The 14,315-nt window shown below is 40.6% G+C and overlaps 2 protein-coding genes across 2 annotated transcripts; one reads left to right on the forward strand and one right to left on the reverse strand.

Annotated features, from left to right (window-relative positions):
- Window positions 1-967: 967 nt before the first annotated feature.
- dnaja2b (DnaJ heat shock protein family (Hsp40) member A2b) lies at window positions 968-7,052 on the forward strand. The gene is made up of 9 exons (XM_027272896.1): window positions 968-1,173; window positions 2,374-2,433; window positions 3,195-3,421; window positions 3,519-3,599; window positions 3,750-3,883; window positions 3,985-4,181; window positions 4,292-4,436; window positions 5,099-5,226; window positions 5,329-7,052. The coding sequence occupies exons 1-9, from the start codon at window positions 1,096-1,098 to the stop codon at window positions 5,515-5,517; spliced, it is 1,239 nt and encodes a 412-aa protein (XP_027128697.1). The 5' UTR covers window positions 968-1,095; the 3' UTR covers window positions 5,518-7,052.
- A 1,544-nt stretch (window positions 7,053-8,596) lies between these two features.
- On the reverse strand, window positions 8,597-13,983 carry LOC113744214 (uncharacterized). Its single transcript, XM_027272995.1, has 12 exons — window positions 13,975-13,983; window positions 13,750-13,887; window positions 13,118-13,206; window positions 11,384-11,559; window positions 11,110-11,248; window positions 10,667-10,798; window positions 10,281-10,400; window positions 10,046-10,148; window positions 9,809-9,929; window positions 9,445-9,710; window positions 9,053-9,371; window positions 8,597-8,979 (listed from the first exon to the last, which is right to left on the reverse strand). Exons 1-12 carry the CDS (start codon window positions 13,981-13,983, stop codon window positions 8,597-8,599), a joined length of 1,995 nt encoding a protein of 664 aa, XP_027128796.1.
- Window positions 13,984-14,315: the final 332 nt, after the last annotated feature.

The following is a 14,315-nucleotide window of genomic DNA, read 5'->3' on the forward strand; positions in this document are numbered from 1 at the left end:
ACTAAATTCTTTATAAGGTTTTAGATTTACATATTGCATAGTTCACTGTTACTTGTTTTTGTTACTGGTTCTGCTTAACTGTTATGTATTTCAAAGACTAAATTAGTCATAAGGTTTTAGATTTACATATTGCATAGTTCACTGTTACTTGTTTTTGTTACTGGTTCTGCTTAACTGTTATGTATTTCAAAGACTAAATTAGTCATAAGGTTTTAGATTTACATATTGCATAGTTCACTGTTACTTGTTTTTGTTACTGGTTCTGCTTAACTGTTATGTATTTCAAAGACTAAATTAGTCATAAGGTTTTAGATTTACATATTGTATAGTTTACTTTTACTTGTTTTTTTTTTTTTTTTGTTTACTGTTACTGGTTTTATTTAACTGTTATTTATTTCAAAGACTAAATTAGTCATAAGATTTTAGATTTACATATTACATAGTTCACTGTTACTTGGTTTTTATTTTACTGTTACTGGTTCTACTTAACTGTTATTTATTTCAAAGACTAAATTAGTCATAAGGTTTTAGATTTACATATTACATAGTTCACTGTTACTTTTTTTTTTTTTTTTTACTGTTACTGGTTTTACTTAACTGTTATTTATTTCAAAGACTAAATTAGTCATAAGGTTTTATATTTACATATTACATAGTTCACTGTTACTTGTTTTTATTTTACTGTTACTGGTTTTATTTAACTCTTATTTATACATGTGTATATAGTGTGTATATAGTGTTAAAATGGGATATTGTATAGGTGTATAGTGTTAAAGTTTTGTTTTCTTGCTATCACTACAGTACTACTTATTCTGATATCCGTAATAATAAAAACATGGCAAATTGGAAACATTGTGGTTAAAGTAAGTATTGTTACTATTTTGTTCAATATTAATAAATATAACGACACATTCACAAACATAACTCTTATTGAAATGATATGGTTGCTGCTTTTTGGCATCTGTTTCCGAGTGGGTGTTTGAGTCTGTCGTAGTATCTGGCAACCCTCGCTCAGTCCCAGCCGGTGAATCTTGCGTCGGCTCCTCTCTCGGCTGAAGCTCCGCAGAAGGTCTCTCTGTGTAGCCGGTTAGCATCATGGCGAACGTTGTGGATACTAAGCTATACGACATCCTCGGAGTTTCACCATCAGCCTCTGAAAATGAACTCAAAAAGGTAACGCGTCCTCTGAACCGATAAAAAGGGGAGTTTGTTGGTGTTAGAGCGGAATGAAAAAATAAAAAAAAGGAAGAGAGGTCACCAGTGAAATTGTGGCCTAGAAACAAGCTAATCAACATGAGCTAGTTTACAGTGAGCCTAGCTGGTAAGCTAAGCTAGTTACCATGGGTAACCGTTCAGTGCTTCGTTGCGTGGAAAATTAAAGCTACCTATTGGTATCGGTGAAATACCAGCCTGACTTATTTTTTTTTTACGTTTTGTTATAAATGAGAACGATTGAGTTGAGCCTGCTCGAAAACCAAGAAATACACGGGGTGACCACGAGTGTGATAGCGCGCCGGCTAGTTATTAGATGATAACGACGCTCCAGCAAATAGCCAGGGCCGAGCCGAGCATTATCGACGCCAGTAAAAGCGTTAGATAAACACCTCACCTAGAGCTAGAAAACACCAAGGAAAGAAAACTGCGTGTGTTTTACAGGGTCGGTAACATTTGGTTACATTGAATTCACCGTGAAATTAAACGTACACAGCTAAACTTGTGATCGTTTCATCCGTCGTATAGCCTCACCACTGTGTACTTAGCGTAGTTAGCCAACATGCACCTGGCTATGTGCTCCAAACTACATCCAAACACCCGGCAGGCATCGTTTATGACCCTTGTTACACACGACTCGACACATTTAAATCATATGTTCGCGTCCTTGTTTATTCGTCCTTACGTCCAGCCATATAACTTGATAAATATGAGCTTATCTTGAACTATTATGACACAGTCGCCTTCGGTCTTTCCAGATGTTTTTCCTTCCACATTTTTAACGTGGATGCTGGGCGGTGGAGACGGAGCCACAGTGTGACTCACTTTTAAAACCTTTTTTTTTTAAATGTCAGAAATAAGTGTTATCTGCATTTGAATTTTCCACAAGACCATAGCTGTTATTGCTCTATTGGTAAAGCAGGTAAACTCTAAATGTAGTTTTGAGGACATCTTCACTTTGGAGTAAAAGTGTGTGAGTGTCTTGAGATGTCAAAGGCAGCTGATGTGTTTGACAGCAGGTCCACAGGTCAAGCCCTTGGCTAGTGAGGCTGGTCAGGACAGTTAATACACTTAGTGATGTGCTAGCAAAGCTACACAGATCTCAGGGAGCTCACATGACTTTACTTATGTTGATGTTTGTTTGTTTTTTTTGTTTTACAGGCCTACCGCAAACTGGCCAAAGAGTACCATCCTGACAAGAACCCTGACGCCGGAGACAAGGTATGATTCATCAAAGCATATCATGGTAAATGGTAAATGGACTGTACTTATATAGCGCCTTTCTAGTCTTCCGACCACTCAAAGCGCTTTTACACTACATATCTCTTTCACCCCATTCACACACATTCATACACTGATGGCATTGGCTACCATGCAAGGTGCCAACTGCTCATCAGTTTGAGGATCTAACCATTAATACACATTCACACACCGATGGCACAGCCTTCGGGAGCAATTTGGGGTTCAGTGTCTTGCCCAGGGACACTTCGACATGCAGACCGGAGGAGCCGGGGATCGAACCGCCGATCATCTGATTAGTGGACGACCCTGTGAGCCACAGCCGCCCTGGTAACAGCAGCAAAACCATAGTTAGCAACAGTACCACCACCAGCAGCACCTCAATCGCTCAACAATTGGGACAAAGTAATGATGTCAATTTAGTTTGTCACGACCACATGGCCTAGCTCTTTTGAGGATTAATGCAAGGTGCAGATTAGAGCACAGAACATGAAACAGCTTTTCCCTAGAGGAAAGTGCATTAGTTTTTGATTTGCCCTCCTTTATACTTAATATTCTGCAAGAATGTGACACAAGAGACAAGTCTTTTTTTTGTTTCTTTTTATAAGAGGTGCTCATCAAAAACAAAACTAGTTCACCCCTTCTGCTCTGATGTGATGTGCTGTATTTTATGTATCACTGTGTCAAGCACTCTGATGTTTTTTGTTCTTTTTTTTCTTGGTGTGTGTGTTTTTATTTTCCAGTTTAAAGAGATCAGTTTTGCTTATGAGGTTCTGACAAACCCAGAAAAGAAGGAGCTTTATGATCGCTATGGAGAACAGGGTTTACGGGAGGGAGGAGGCGGCGGGCCGGGCATGGACGATATCTTCTCTCACATTTTCGGTGGAGGACTGTTTGGGTTCATGGGTGGACAGGGCAGAGGACGCAATGGAGGCAAGAGGAGAGGAGATGACATGGTACACCCTCTGAAGTAAGTATATGACTTAAATGCACTCTGGGTGTTTCTGTGGGTGCTTCAAATATAATATGATATTGCATACAACCCACTTTTTTTTTTTGTCCCACAGAGTTTCTCTTGAAGATCTATACAACGGCAAAACCACCAAACTGCAGCTCAGCAAGAACGTGCTGTGTGGTGCCTGCAATGGGTGAGTTTGCTTTTTCATTTTAATGAACGAAGAGGCATATTGATCTATAGTTTCAAAGCCCCAATGGAACATAGTATGTAATTGCAGTGATTTTTGTTACATAGAAATTTCTGGTAACAGTGCTGATGCTTTATTGTTTGCCTTTTTTAGTCAGGGGGGTAAGGCAGGAGCAGTGCAAAAGTGTGTGGCGTGCAGAGGACGAGGTATGAGAATCATGATTAGACAGCTGGCTCCAGGGATGGTCCAACAGATGCAGTCAGTCTGCACAGACTGCAATGGAGAGGGTAATGTGTCCACGAACGCCCACACAATGACATGACAATGTACAATAATAGGCAAAGCAGCACTTTGAAATTGTCCAATCTCTCCATGTGTGCCAATATAGGTGAGGTGATAAATGAGAAGGACCGCTGCAGAAAGTGTGAGGGTCATAAGGTGAGTAAGGAGACTAAGCTTCTGGAGGTGCATGTGGACAAAGGCATGAGACATGGACAGAAGATCACATTCTCTGGGGAAGCTGACCAAGCACCAGGAGTCGAACCAGGAGATATAGTCCTGGTTCTTCAAGAGAAAGAGCATGAGGTAAAAAAAAAAGGCTTCTGATATTGTTTGATTATTTGTATTTACATTATTCTCATGGCTAAGAGGATGTTTTTGTATTTGTTTAACACATTTTATTGAATCTAAACCAGGATTTCCGCCGTGAAGGCAGCGACCTTCATATGGTCCAACGTATCGGACTGGTTGAGGCTCTGTGTGGCTTCCAGATGACTGTCACACACCTTGATGGACGTCAGTTGCTTGTGAAATACCCACCTGGCAAGATCATTGAACCAGGTAAACATGTCTTGATATCACATATTTTGTGACAAACCAGCTTTTTTTTTTTTTTTTTTCTAGGTGGTGGCTTTGGAGCAAACCTTTATTTTTGGGCCAGAATAGAGTGTTTCTAAAACACACTTAAAAGATGCTTTGTAAAAAAAATTCTACCCCGACACTAATGGAGTGCAGGCTGATATGGAATAATGGCTTGCCGAACTAAGCGCAGTGAGCAATAAACATCAGCCATATGTCAGATTGCTGGTAAATTTCCAGTGTAGCAGAGAGTTTTACTTTCTCTGCAGCCTGCATGTCATCATTTTTGTTGTTTTAAAAAAAAAAAAAACTATAATCTCCGTGACCACTCAAACACCATTAATTATGGATTGTGCACAAACACACCCAGATATACACATACTTTTTAATGATGGTTATGAAACAAATCCCAAGTAATACGATTTTTAATTGTTATTGTAGCACATCATAAAATGCCAAAGGCAAAGTGTTCCTATTTTCAAACATTTACCGTTTTTAATTACCTGATTACTCTCTTGGCTCATGTCACAATATATAGTACACAGCTTGTAAATTGCACAATTGTCACAAGCCTCTTACTGTATTGTTCTCATTGCGCCGGCATACTTTTTACACGCTTTTGTTGGTGTATGTTTGTGTGGCAGGGTGTATTCGAATGGTGAAGGGAGAGGGAATGCCTCAGTACAGAAACCCTTTCGAGAAGGGAGACCTTTACGTCAAATTTGACGTCCAGTTCCCTGAAAACAACTGGATCAGCGCCGAAAAGCTCAACGTGAGTGAGAAACACATAAGCCTCCCATTTTGCAAAATTATGACATAACGTTAAGCCTGAATGACTTTGTGTGTTTTTTTTGTTTGTTTTTTTAATTTTCAGGAACTCGAGTGCTTGCTGCCTGCCCGCGCTGAGAATCCCGTGATCGCAGCAGATGCGGAGGAAGTTGACCTGACAGATTTTGACAGGAGTCAAGGGTCAGGAGGTGGAGCCAGGAGAGAGGCCTACAATGATAGTTCTGATGAGGAAGGGGGCCACCATGGCCCGGGGGTGCAGTGCGCACACCAATAGAGAGACTCATACATAAAGACATGCACACACACACACGTAAACACATAAATACACGAGCATCCCTTGAGTCCCATTGCTAACAGCATTCAAGACTTGACGCACATACACACGCACATTTCTCTCCTTTCATGACTCCTATGAAAAAAGAGACGTACACAAAATACATATACACGTATATTCACCCTCCTCAGTTCCATGGTGCCCATAAGTCAGAGATATGCTGGATGTGTGATGACCATTTTGTGTTTATGGACAGTAGTGCCCATCAAAGCCTCCAGCATGAAGGTGGTCTCAGTCTCAGCGGTTCACTGACTGAACTCGATTTGGACCTCCCCGTTTTCATTCTAGGCTTTTACCTTTCACTGTGGGAAACACCAGTCTAGTGTATAAAATGCAAATATTGTTGACTATCTTGTATAAGGTGTAGTTTAGTCTGTCACACACAAGCGCATGCTGCTTTCTTGCTGAAGATCTTACACGTGTAGATCCAGGTTCCGGATACAACAGAGAAATCTGACGCCACACTTCTTTGAAATTTCAGTGTGTCACTGCTATCAAAGTGCCCTGCTGTCATAAGAGCTGACCTGAGTACAGCCCTAAAAGTGTGTCCTCTGCACAGCCTGCTGAGAACCGCACATGTTTAACCCATCCTGCATCCTCTAAGGTGAATTGTCATATTTTGAAAATGGGACTGGTTCTGTTTAGCTGTCACATTACTAGAATATTAAAGCCCTGAGTATAGCAACTGTTGGCCAGGCATCTTGTTTTAGTTTGAAATTTAAGCTTGTTTGTCTTTGTTGGTTTGAATGTCAGTGTGTTCGAGGGCACAGAACTTGAACCTGAATTGTGTACTCTTCATTTGATATGAGGACACGTGTACATTGTATGTATGTATGTTTGTAATGCAGTGGCTCAGTATGTGTGTGTGAGCTACTGTGGAATGTTCCGGCTTATTCGCGTGATGGGTTTTCCTGCTTTGTGTTGGACTGCAGTGTGAGTGGACACTATATAGGTTCAATTAAACAGGAAAAAAAACAGAATGTTTATTTGTTGAGAATCTATCCTACGTAGACATTTTCCCTGTTCTCACCAGGACGGAGAGATCACCCTCTCTTGCAGGAAAACCACTGGGCCCGCACCAACCCTCTGTATTATACATATCTCCCCCATTGTAGAGTTGTTAGCCAAATCATATTACGATATTCCCATTCCCATAGACCTGTAAATAAATACAACCCCAGTCCATAGGTGCATTCAAAGTCTACAGCAGTATCCTTCATCTAATCATATTATTTCTTACACTCTAAGTGACACAAGCAATGGCCAACAGTGCCGATATACATGTTGCATTCACATGAAGGGGAGTTGATGGAACCTCTGTAGACTCTGTAACATGCACCTCTGCGACTCATTGTGTATGTAATTTCGGGCCACAGGGGGATAATGTGTACACAACTGAAGGGGGTCATTGATAAATGACGTTACTGTTGATGCTTATGTTTGTCAAGATGATAATTAAACTGTATAATACACAAGTCACTGCAAGTTTCATGTCTGTTTTTATTTCATATGCACAACCTGAAATAACCTGGTTTATATGAGCACAAACAAATGAAGGGCACTATTGATACAAACTGCAACATTAACATCAGAGTTTTATCCGAAGAACAGTTCAATCGATTTTTAAATGAATAGAAAATCATTAGTTGAGGTATTTTGTGGTTTGAAGTCGCATGTTGTTGACAATTACATGAATTTAAGCAGCTGTAGTTTCTCAGTCTGCTCCATCGTCTGTTTCTTTGCTTTGGAGAGATACAGGACCCAAGAGCTCCTTAAATCCTGCAGTATTCCTAGGAGTTAAAAAAAAAAAAAATTAAGGCTGTGCATGATTTATATAACATATTACAAACACAGAGGCAATTCAAAGTGTTTTACACTGACAAAGAAAACCATTAGAATGATATTAAAAAGCAATAACTAATAAAAACCAGACTAAAATGAGTAAAGCTAAAGTTAAAGGAGATAAAATGCAAATAGAATAGACCAGACATACAAAGACAACAGAAGGGATGATGTTAACACTACTTAGGTGTTCCTTACCTGTCTCGTTTGGACTGCATGATATAAGATCGCTCTCTTCTCAGCTGTTCGAGTCGCTCTCTGACAACTGTCTTCTGCTGGTTCTTATCCTCCTGAATGAAAGGTGCACAAAGCAAAATGTATATCACGTTATGCAGAATGATTCCCTGAATCTACAGTTCTTACCTGTGGTAGATCTTGTGTGAGGTGCTTGAGCCGGTCTGTGTGTTTCAGGCCGAGCAGGTCTTCCTCTGCCTTTCTGTTCTGGATGATCGACAGACGTTCTTGAACCTGAAAGACAAACAATCCAGGGTGACGTGACCTCTCCCCCCTTATGACCTGAAAACTTTATCCACTATCCACCAAAAATGCTGCTGTCTCTCACCCTCAGCAGCTGTCTCTCTCTATCCCTTTGCTGCTTCTGTTCGACCTTTCTTTGCATGTCCACCAGGTTGCGCATCGTCCTTTCTCTCTCCATTGCCGAAACTGGTTCTTTGGCGATCAGTGTGGATTCCCTCTCTGCAGGGCTGCAGTCAACCTTTTCAACAGGAAACAGCAGATTGACGGCACTTTTAAAAAGAAGTAAGTTATGTAAAAAAGTACAAATCATGAGGCCTAGTTGTGTAAATGTGTAGATATACTTACTGTGTTTTGTGAATTATATTTCTGGTCCTTCATGTGAGTGGTTTCAGGCCCTCTCAGCTCTGACTCCGGTGCAGTGGGACACATTTCCACCTCCTCCCTCTCCACATTCTCATTGGACAGTCCAGAGCAGAGGTCACCAGCATGCCGTTTAATCTCAGGGGGGACTACTAAGAGATGTGGTTGTGCATCCTGCAGGGTCTCTGCTGCTGAGGCATGTGTTGGAAGGTCACATTCAGATACAGCTTCTCCGCTCTGTAGTTGACTAGCAGTCTCTCTCTCCTCTAAAGTCAACTAACAAGAATATAGAAGAAAAAAATCAGACGCATGACATAGTGATACAATGTTTTGTGCATCTTTACACTACCTTACTTACTGTGCTGGACTGCTGGCCTGCAGACTGTATGTCAGGGTGGTGATGAGTGGCTTTTAGATCTTCCTTGTCTCTCTCTTCAGACGTCTCCTCACCATGTGTGTGTTCATCTGTGCTGCTTATATCAATTGGCTGGACTTGGGCAGCCTCCTCCTCAGAGTCATTGTCATCCTCTGGTAGTTTGCTCCAAGCAAGAGTGATCAGTGAGGCCTGTTTCTCATAGCTCTGGGGGCTCTTTACTGCATTAGCCTCTGTTGCTTCCTGGGCTCCTTCTCCGTCTGCAGTGAGACTCTGATGAGTATTACTTGCTGGATCTGACACACACAAGAACTCCAAGTAGGGCGGGTCCTCTATAGCCGCTCCACAACCTGGGGTAATGCAAAATATTGTAATTGCAGTTGTTAACGTATGGTAATCTGTGATTGCATGTGTTTGCAGTACCTGTACAGACATCCTGTCTGTCAGCTCCATCTGCAATTTGCACTCCATTCAGTTCTCTGCTGTCTCTACTGTTTGAATCAACCGTTGGAGCATCACCTGGCCCACCACTGCTGTTTTGAGCATTGCCTGGACCCCTGCCGCAGGACTGGGCTGCGATCTGCTCATTGCTGTTATTTTCAGTTAAGTTCGGATAAGGAGTGAGTATAGAGCCTGGAGTAAGCGGGGCATCTGAGATCAGGAGTTGGAGTATGTTGGTGTAGCGCTGTGCTTGAAGTTCGGATTCATACTCATCTCGCAGAGCTTGGATCCGCTGTGCGCTCTAATAGACATAAAAAAAGATCATGTGTTATTGTGGAATCTTTGGATTGGATGCTGTGGTTGTCTTGACTCACCTTGTCCATCAGTGCTGGCAGTACTGCAGAAACTTGGACCTCTTGGTGCTCTGTCAGATGGGTCAAGAGGAGCAGGGAACAATCCTCCAGCTTTTGTTGGGACCACATTGCCGAGTTACTGCTTATGTGGGGCTCCATTTGGTGCTCTGGCTGATGGTTTGTTTGCTTTGAGGGGGTCTGAGTCTCGTTGCTTGTTTGTAGGCCAGCATGGATTTGTTTCAGTCTTTTTATACAGCCATTTCTTAAAGCAACTTCCTCATGACTATCTGCATGAGAAATAGGAAACAAAAAAGAATGGGATATACAAAACAAAGATAATTCTGACAAACACGCAGCAGGGAAAGAAGAGAATATAGATTTTTACCCTCTTTTGGAGCCACTCGGCAACCTGGATCTTGTAAATCCTCCAGGGAGACCCCATGTACCAACTTGATAAGGTGCTTCCTCTCCTGCTCCTGAGTCAGCACAAGCAACTGCAGCACTGCCTGTTGTGACAGGGCCAAAGTTTTTGTTCTGCTGCTGATAAAAGTATTTTAGTTTGTCTTTAAGCATGCACTGCCTATGTCTCAGAATCAGTGGCCCATAAGCAGATTTCCATTACCTGCTGTGCTGACACTGTGATAAAGTCTTCCTTTTGCTCTTCCTCTTCACCATGTAACCACAGGGCCACCTGATCTGCTCTGCACGGACTCTTAACATGTGGCCTGGACAGATATAAGAGACACACAGTGTATAACTGAAACTAAACTTACAAAAGACTTAACGCAAGACCAAGAAGTAATAGTCATTTCCAGCACTGAGCTGTTATTTTCACTGTTAGTGCTTGTTTGCCTCACCATGGCTCCCAGGACTGCCAAGCTGCCAGAAGAGCGCTATAGGACATTTTTTCTCTCTGAGCTCTGAGAGTTGCCAACCTGACGTGTAGACACATCAGTGTCAGACTTTCCCCGTCAAGTCTGTAATGCAAAGGATTAATGAATCATCTCATCCCAGACCTGGATAGAGGCATGTATTAAACAATTTTCTTGCATTAGTGTTAACTTGTGTTGGGTACAAGTAAGTAAATAAGATTATTGTAAGAGTATTCCTAAGTCAAGCATGTGGATATATTTGGGATTGACAACTCATCTGACAGTATTTTGAATTATTTTCTTCTTTTCCAGTGGCTTACTCCCAACAGATTACAGTTTATGTGATCTGAACGTGTCTCAAAAGTATTTACCTCTTGCCCAGGACTGTTAGTGTGTCCATCTCTTGTTGACGTAATGTGTGAATCTCATACAGTAGCGAAACAGCAGACCAAGACTGTTCCCTGGACTCAGGATGGCTTCTTAAAGATGCTCGAGGCAAGGCACTGCACGAGAATGATTTTATTATTATAATGGTATAGAAAAATGGAAGGTGCTTTTCCAAATGTTTACTTGAATTCTGATTAAGCACACTGTCCATGTTTGTATCCAAAACTGAAGGCGAGTTTCTGAGTTGGAATCATAACAGAAATTACTCCTCTCTCATGAGTACATAGTGTTTTTTATTTCATTTTGTAACCAATAAATATTATTGTATTGTAGTTTGGTGTTTTCTTTTCAGTTTAAGGCATTCCAGTATATTTAGTTTTCATTTCATCTTAAATTTACAATAATAACTTTGTGGCATGTTTGTTACCTGTATATCCTGAATGCTCCCGGCAGCTCAGCCAAACGGATCATGTCACCTGACTCCAAAGCCTCCTCTGCAAGATCCTCCAGCCCTTCTTCTTCCTCATGTTGTTGCCATGGCAGCAGGGTCTCCCAGATACTCAGAGCTGTGGTATCACAGAAAAACACCCCAGAAAAAAAAAAGAGAAAGGAATGTGTAGCATCCTGACCCGGCTTTATGATGCAGTGTAAGTTGAGACTGTTCTCTGTGTTATGCTGTGACAACAGAAACGTTTCCTTACTGTAGTGCTCTTGGAGCATTTCTGTATAAAGTAAGTGGGTCACCACATCGTATTTCACTTCTATCAAGAGGAGGACATCTGGCAGGGTGACACAGCCCCAGGCCTGATCCCTGACCTCGAGGCTTTGGCTCTGACAGGAAGTGGGAAATATACTTTGCACCCCCTCTGACACCAATCTAAGAACACAAACACAAACGTCATTATTATAGTAAACAAACCCTTCAATGCGTAAGGATTGGCTGGTAACATTGCATAAAGCAGTTAATTGTATCTAGTGACACAATAAAAATCCTTTATGTAAAGTAAAACTAGAAAATTTCTAAAGAAATTTTGAGTGTGCCTGACTCTGGCCCCGTCGCCCCCATACATTAGTACTGACACTGCTCAGCAAATTCAGTATTAATACAACATGTGTCGTTTTTTTCCTTCCTTCCTTCCTTACTTCCTTCCTTCCATTTGCCGTTTTTTCCTTCCTTCCTTCCTTCCTTCGTTCCTTCCTTCCATTTCTTCCCTTGTTGTTTTTTTCCTTCCTTCCTTCTTTCTTCCCTCGTTTTTTCCTTCCTTCTTTCATTGTTTTTTCCCCTTCCTTTCTTTCTTCCCTTGTTTTTAAATATATAAAGAAGGTATCATTATCTCTACATTCAGTTCAATAAGGCATTTCAATAAAATGACAAAAAAAAAGGATGTAAGCATCAGTCACCTTCCATTTTGGTTAAAGCAGGAATTTATTGAAGTCTCATTGATCCACAAATACCTGAGAAGCTGAAGAACCAAAGTCTGTTAAAGTATCTGTTGAAGTGAGTGAGACGACAAATTTTCCTAGGTTTCTAGCTATAAATGATTTCAGTAGCTTGACATTTGCGGCCACAATCACAGTTTACAAATTTATTTTTAGACAAATTTTCCTCTCCCTCTCCACTGTGGTGATTACATCACTCACTCTAGGTCTCGAAAATTCTTGCAATACACTTTTTTTTTTGCCGAAACTCTTAGAAAAAGTCATAGCACACCGATCCCAGCCGAGCTGCATATTTTGATACCTGTTTTGTGTGTGTGCGACAAAAACTCTGGAAGGAGAAGCGAGCCAAAAAAATGGCGTAAGAATAATAAGTGGAAGAAGTGCGGTGGATAACATATAGTGTGCGCTTTCAGGCACACTCAATGAATAGTGCAATGCCTGTGACACTAAACATTTGACCTCAAAGAAATTAAAAGTTGAATTCAATTACAAATATATATTTCTAAATACATGAATGCTAAAATGAATACACCTCGGTGTGACAACTTACTTGGTCTTTTATGACCAGTATCTTATGTAAGGTGGATATATGCATAACACATTACTGGGTCAGTTCACTGACTTTAGATTTTGTTGTTACAATATGTTGTAGTGTGTAATATTATTCCTGTGGCTGCTGTTCAGCGAGAGTTGTGTAGGCCTGCTTTAAATGAAATAGTCTGCATTTTCTTCTACTAAAGGTGAGAAAGAATATTAGCAGTAAAATACAAGTAAAGTGACTTTACATCAAACAACTGTTTGGACTATTTAATTGTGGAAATGCATCATTTAATTCATTTAAGCTAAACTTACTGTATGTTTTGTAAGAATAGCTGCAAAGTAACAGGAAACTCAAAGAAACATAATGTAGTGGAATAAAATATAAAATATTTACCTCTACCTCTGGTAGTCAAGTATTGTATTTTGAGAAATTTGAAATTTTTTCTTATAGTTACCTGGCCCAGCACTGTCTGGCTGCCTTCTTGAGCCTCCTTACACCCATCACACTCCCATATAGCTCTTTTTTCCCCACCAGCCTCTCCTTCTGTGTGTGGGAAGAGAATGTAATGATAAACACAGAAATTTCTTCTTATGCAGGAGAAAATCTGCCACGCTTTAGGATACATACCTGTAAACTGTCTATGAAGTTACATAACTGTATCGACCCTGAATCTGATTGGTTGTGAGCTTTTTTGAAATTATTTGGTTCTGTGTTTTGATGCAGGGAATTCAACACGTGAAGATCTGTTATGATTGGCTTGTCCATTGCATGGAGAGAATTGAGATTCCCAATATTTAGCAGCTGGAGGTCCCAGTAAAGCTGTAAATAAGAATATTGACTCTTAGTATTGATGACAAAATAATAAGTGACACTTAGAGGATAAATTAATTAATGACCTCTTCCTTGTTTTCCCTCTCCCTTTCCATTTCTAGGAGAACATCCAACACATTTTCACCAACACATGACCAATTATTGTCACTTCCTGCAATCTGAAACATATAGAATTCATATTCCTTAATGTCTGTTATTTGATTAAATGATCAGCTGCTTTGATAGTGATATTTATTATTTAAAATGAATCTTTACCTTTTTCATAGCTGCATGTGCTTCATCAGTGTGGACAGGAACATGAAACACTTTGTGGTAGAGGAGGCTCACATCTTCAGAGGAGAACTCTGCTCCGACAGAAATACCCAGAAACTGGTACAGACCGGCGATACAATCCTGAGGACAGGAAGATACGAGGACATATCAGTTTTAGTTTACATATGGAAAACAAATGCAGTTTTGCGGTGTCAAAACACGACTTACCCGCTCCATGTTTTCACCAGTGTGGGCTAATAAATTATACAGGCTATTACTATGGTTACAGCAGTCTTCTGGACAACAGCTGGGTCGAGTTACCAAGCTATAAAAGTGACAGTGTATCTGTCAGAGGGAGACAGAGAGAAGTGAAAGGTGATACATGACCATGTGAGTCATTACACCTGTGTGAAAAGTGTTCAGTAACACTGAACTACTAGTGAAAGTTGGTGGATCCCAGCTTGTACATATTATGTCTCATACATTATATGTCATCATGAATCTTATAAAACACCCACTGGTTCATGATCATGGTAACTTTTTATCAGGCTTTATTTTTAGGTTCATAA

This window comes from Larimichthys crocea, chromosome XXI, assembly GCF_000972845.2.
Source record: "Larimichthys crocea isolate SSNF chromosome XXI, L_crocea_2.0, whole genome shotgun sequence".
Lineage (NCBI taxonomy): Eukaryota > Metazoa > Chordata > Actinopteri > Sciaenidae > Larimichthys > Larimichthys crocea.

Bases quoted from the DNA above. Each gene is read 5' to 3' on its own strand.
- dnaja2b (XM_027272896.1), top strand. From the start codon at position 1,096: ATGGCGAACGTTGTGGATACTAAGCTATACGACATCCTCGGAGTTTCA. The intron at 3,422-3,518 runs GTAAGTATATGA...TTTGTCCCACAG, and splicing joins GACATGGTACACCCTCTGAA to AGTTTCTCTTGAAGATCTAT. The intron at 3,884-3,984 runs GTAATGTGTCCA...GTGCCAATATAG, and splicing joins CACAGACTGCAATGGAGAGG to GTGAGGTGATAAATGAGAAG.
- LOC113744214 (XM_027272995.1), bottom strand. The intron at 10,799-11,109 runs GTAACAAACATG...ATTCTCGTGCAG, and splicing joins GGAGCATTCAGGATATACAG to TGCCTTGCCTCGAGCATCTT. The intron at 8,980-9,052 runs GTACTGCAAACA...GCATTACCCCAG, and splicing joins CAGACAGGATGTCTGTACAG to GTTGTGGAGCGGCTATAGAG.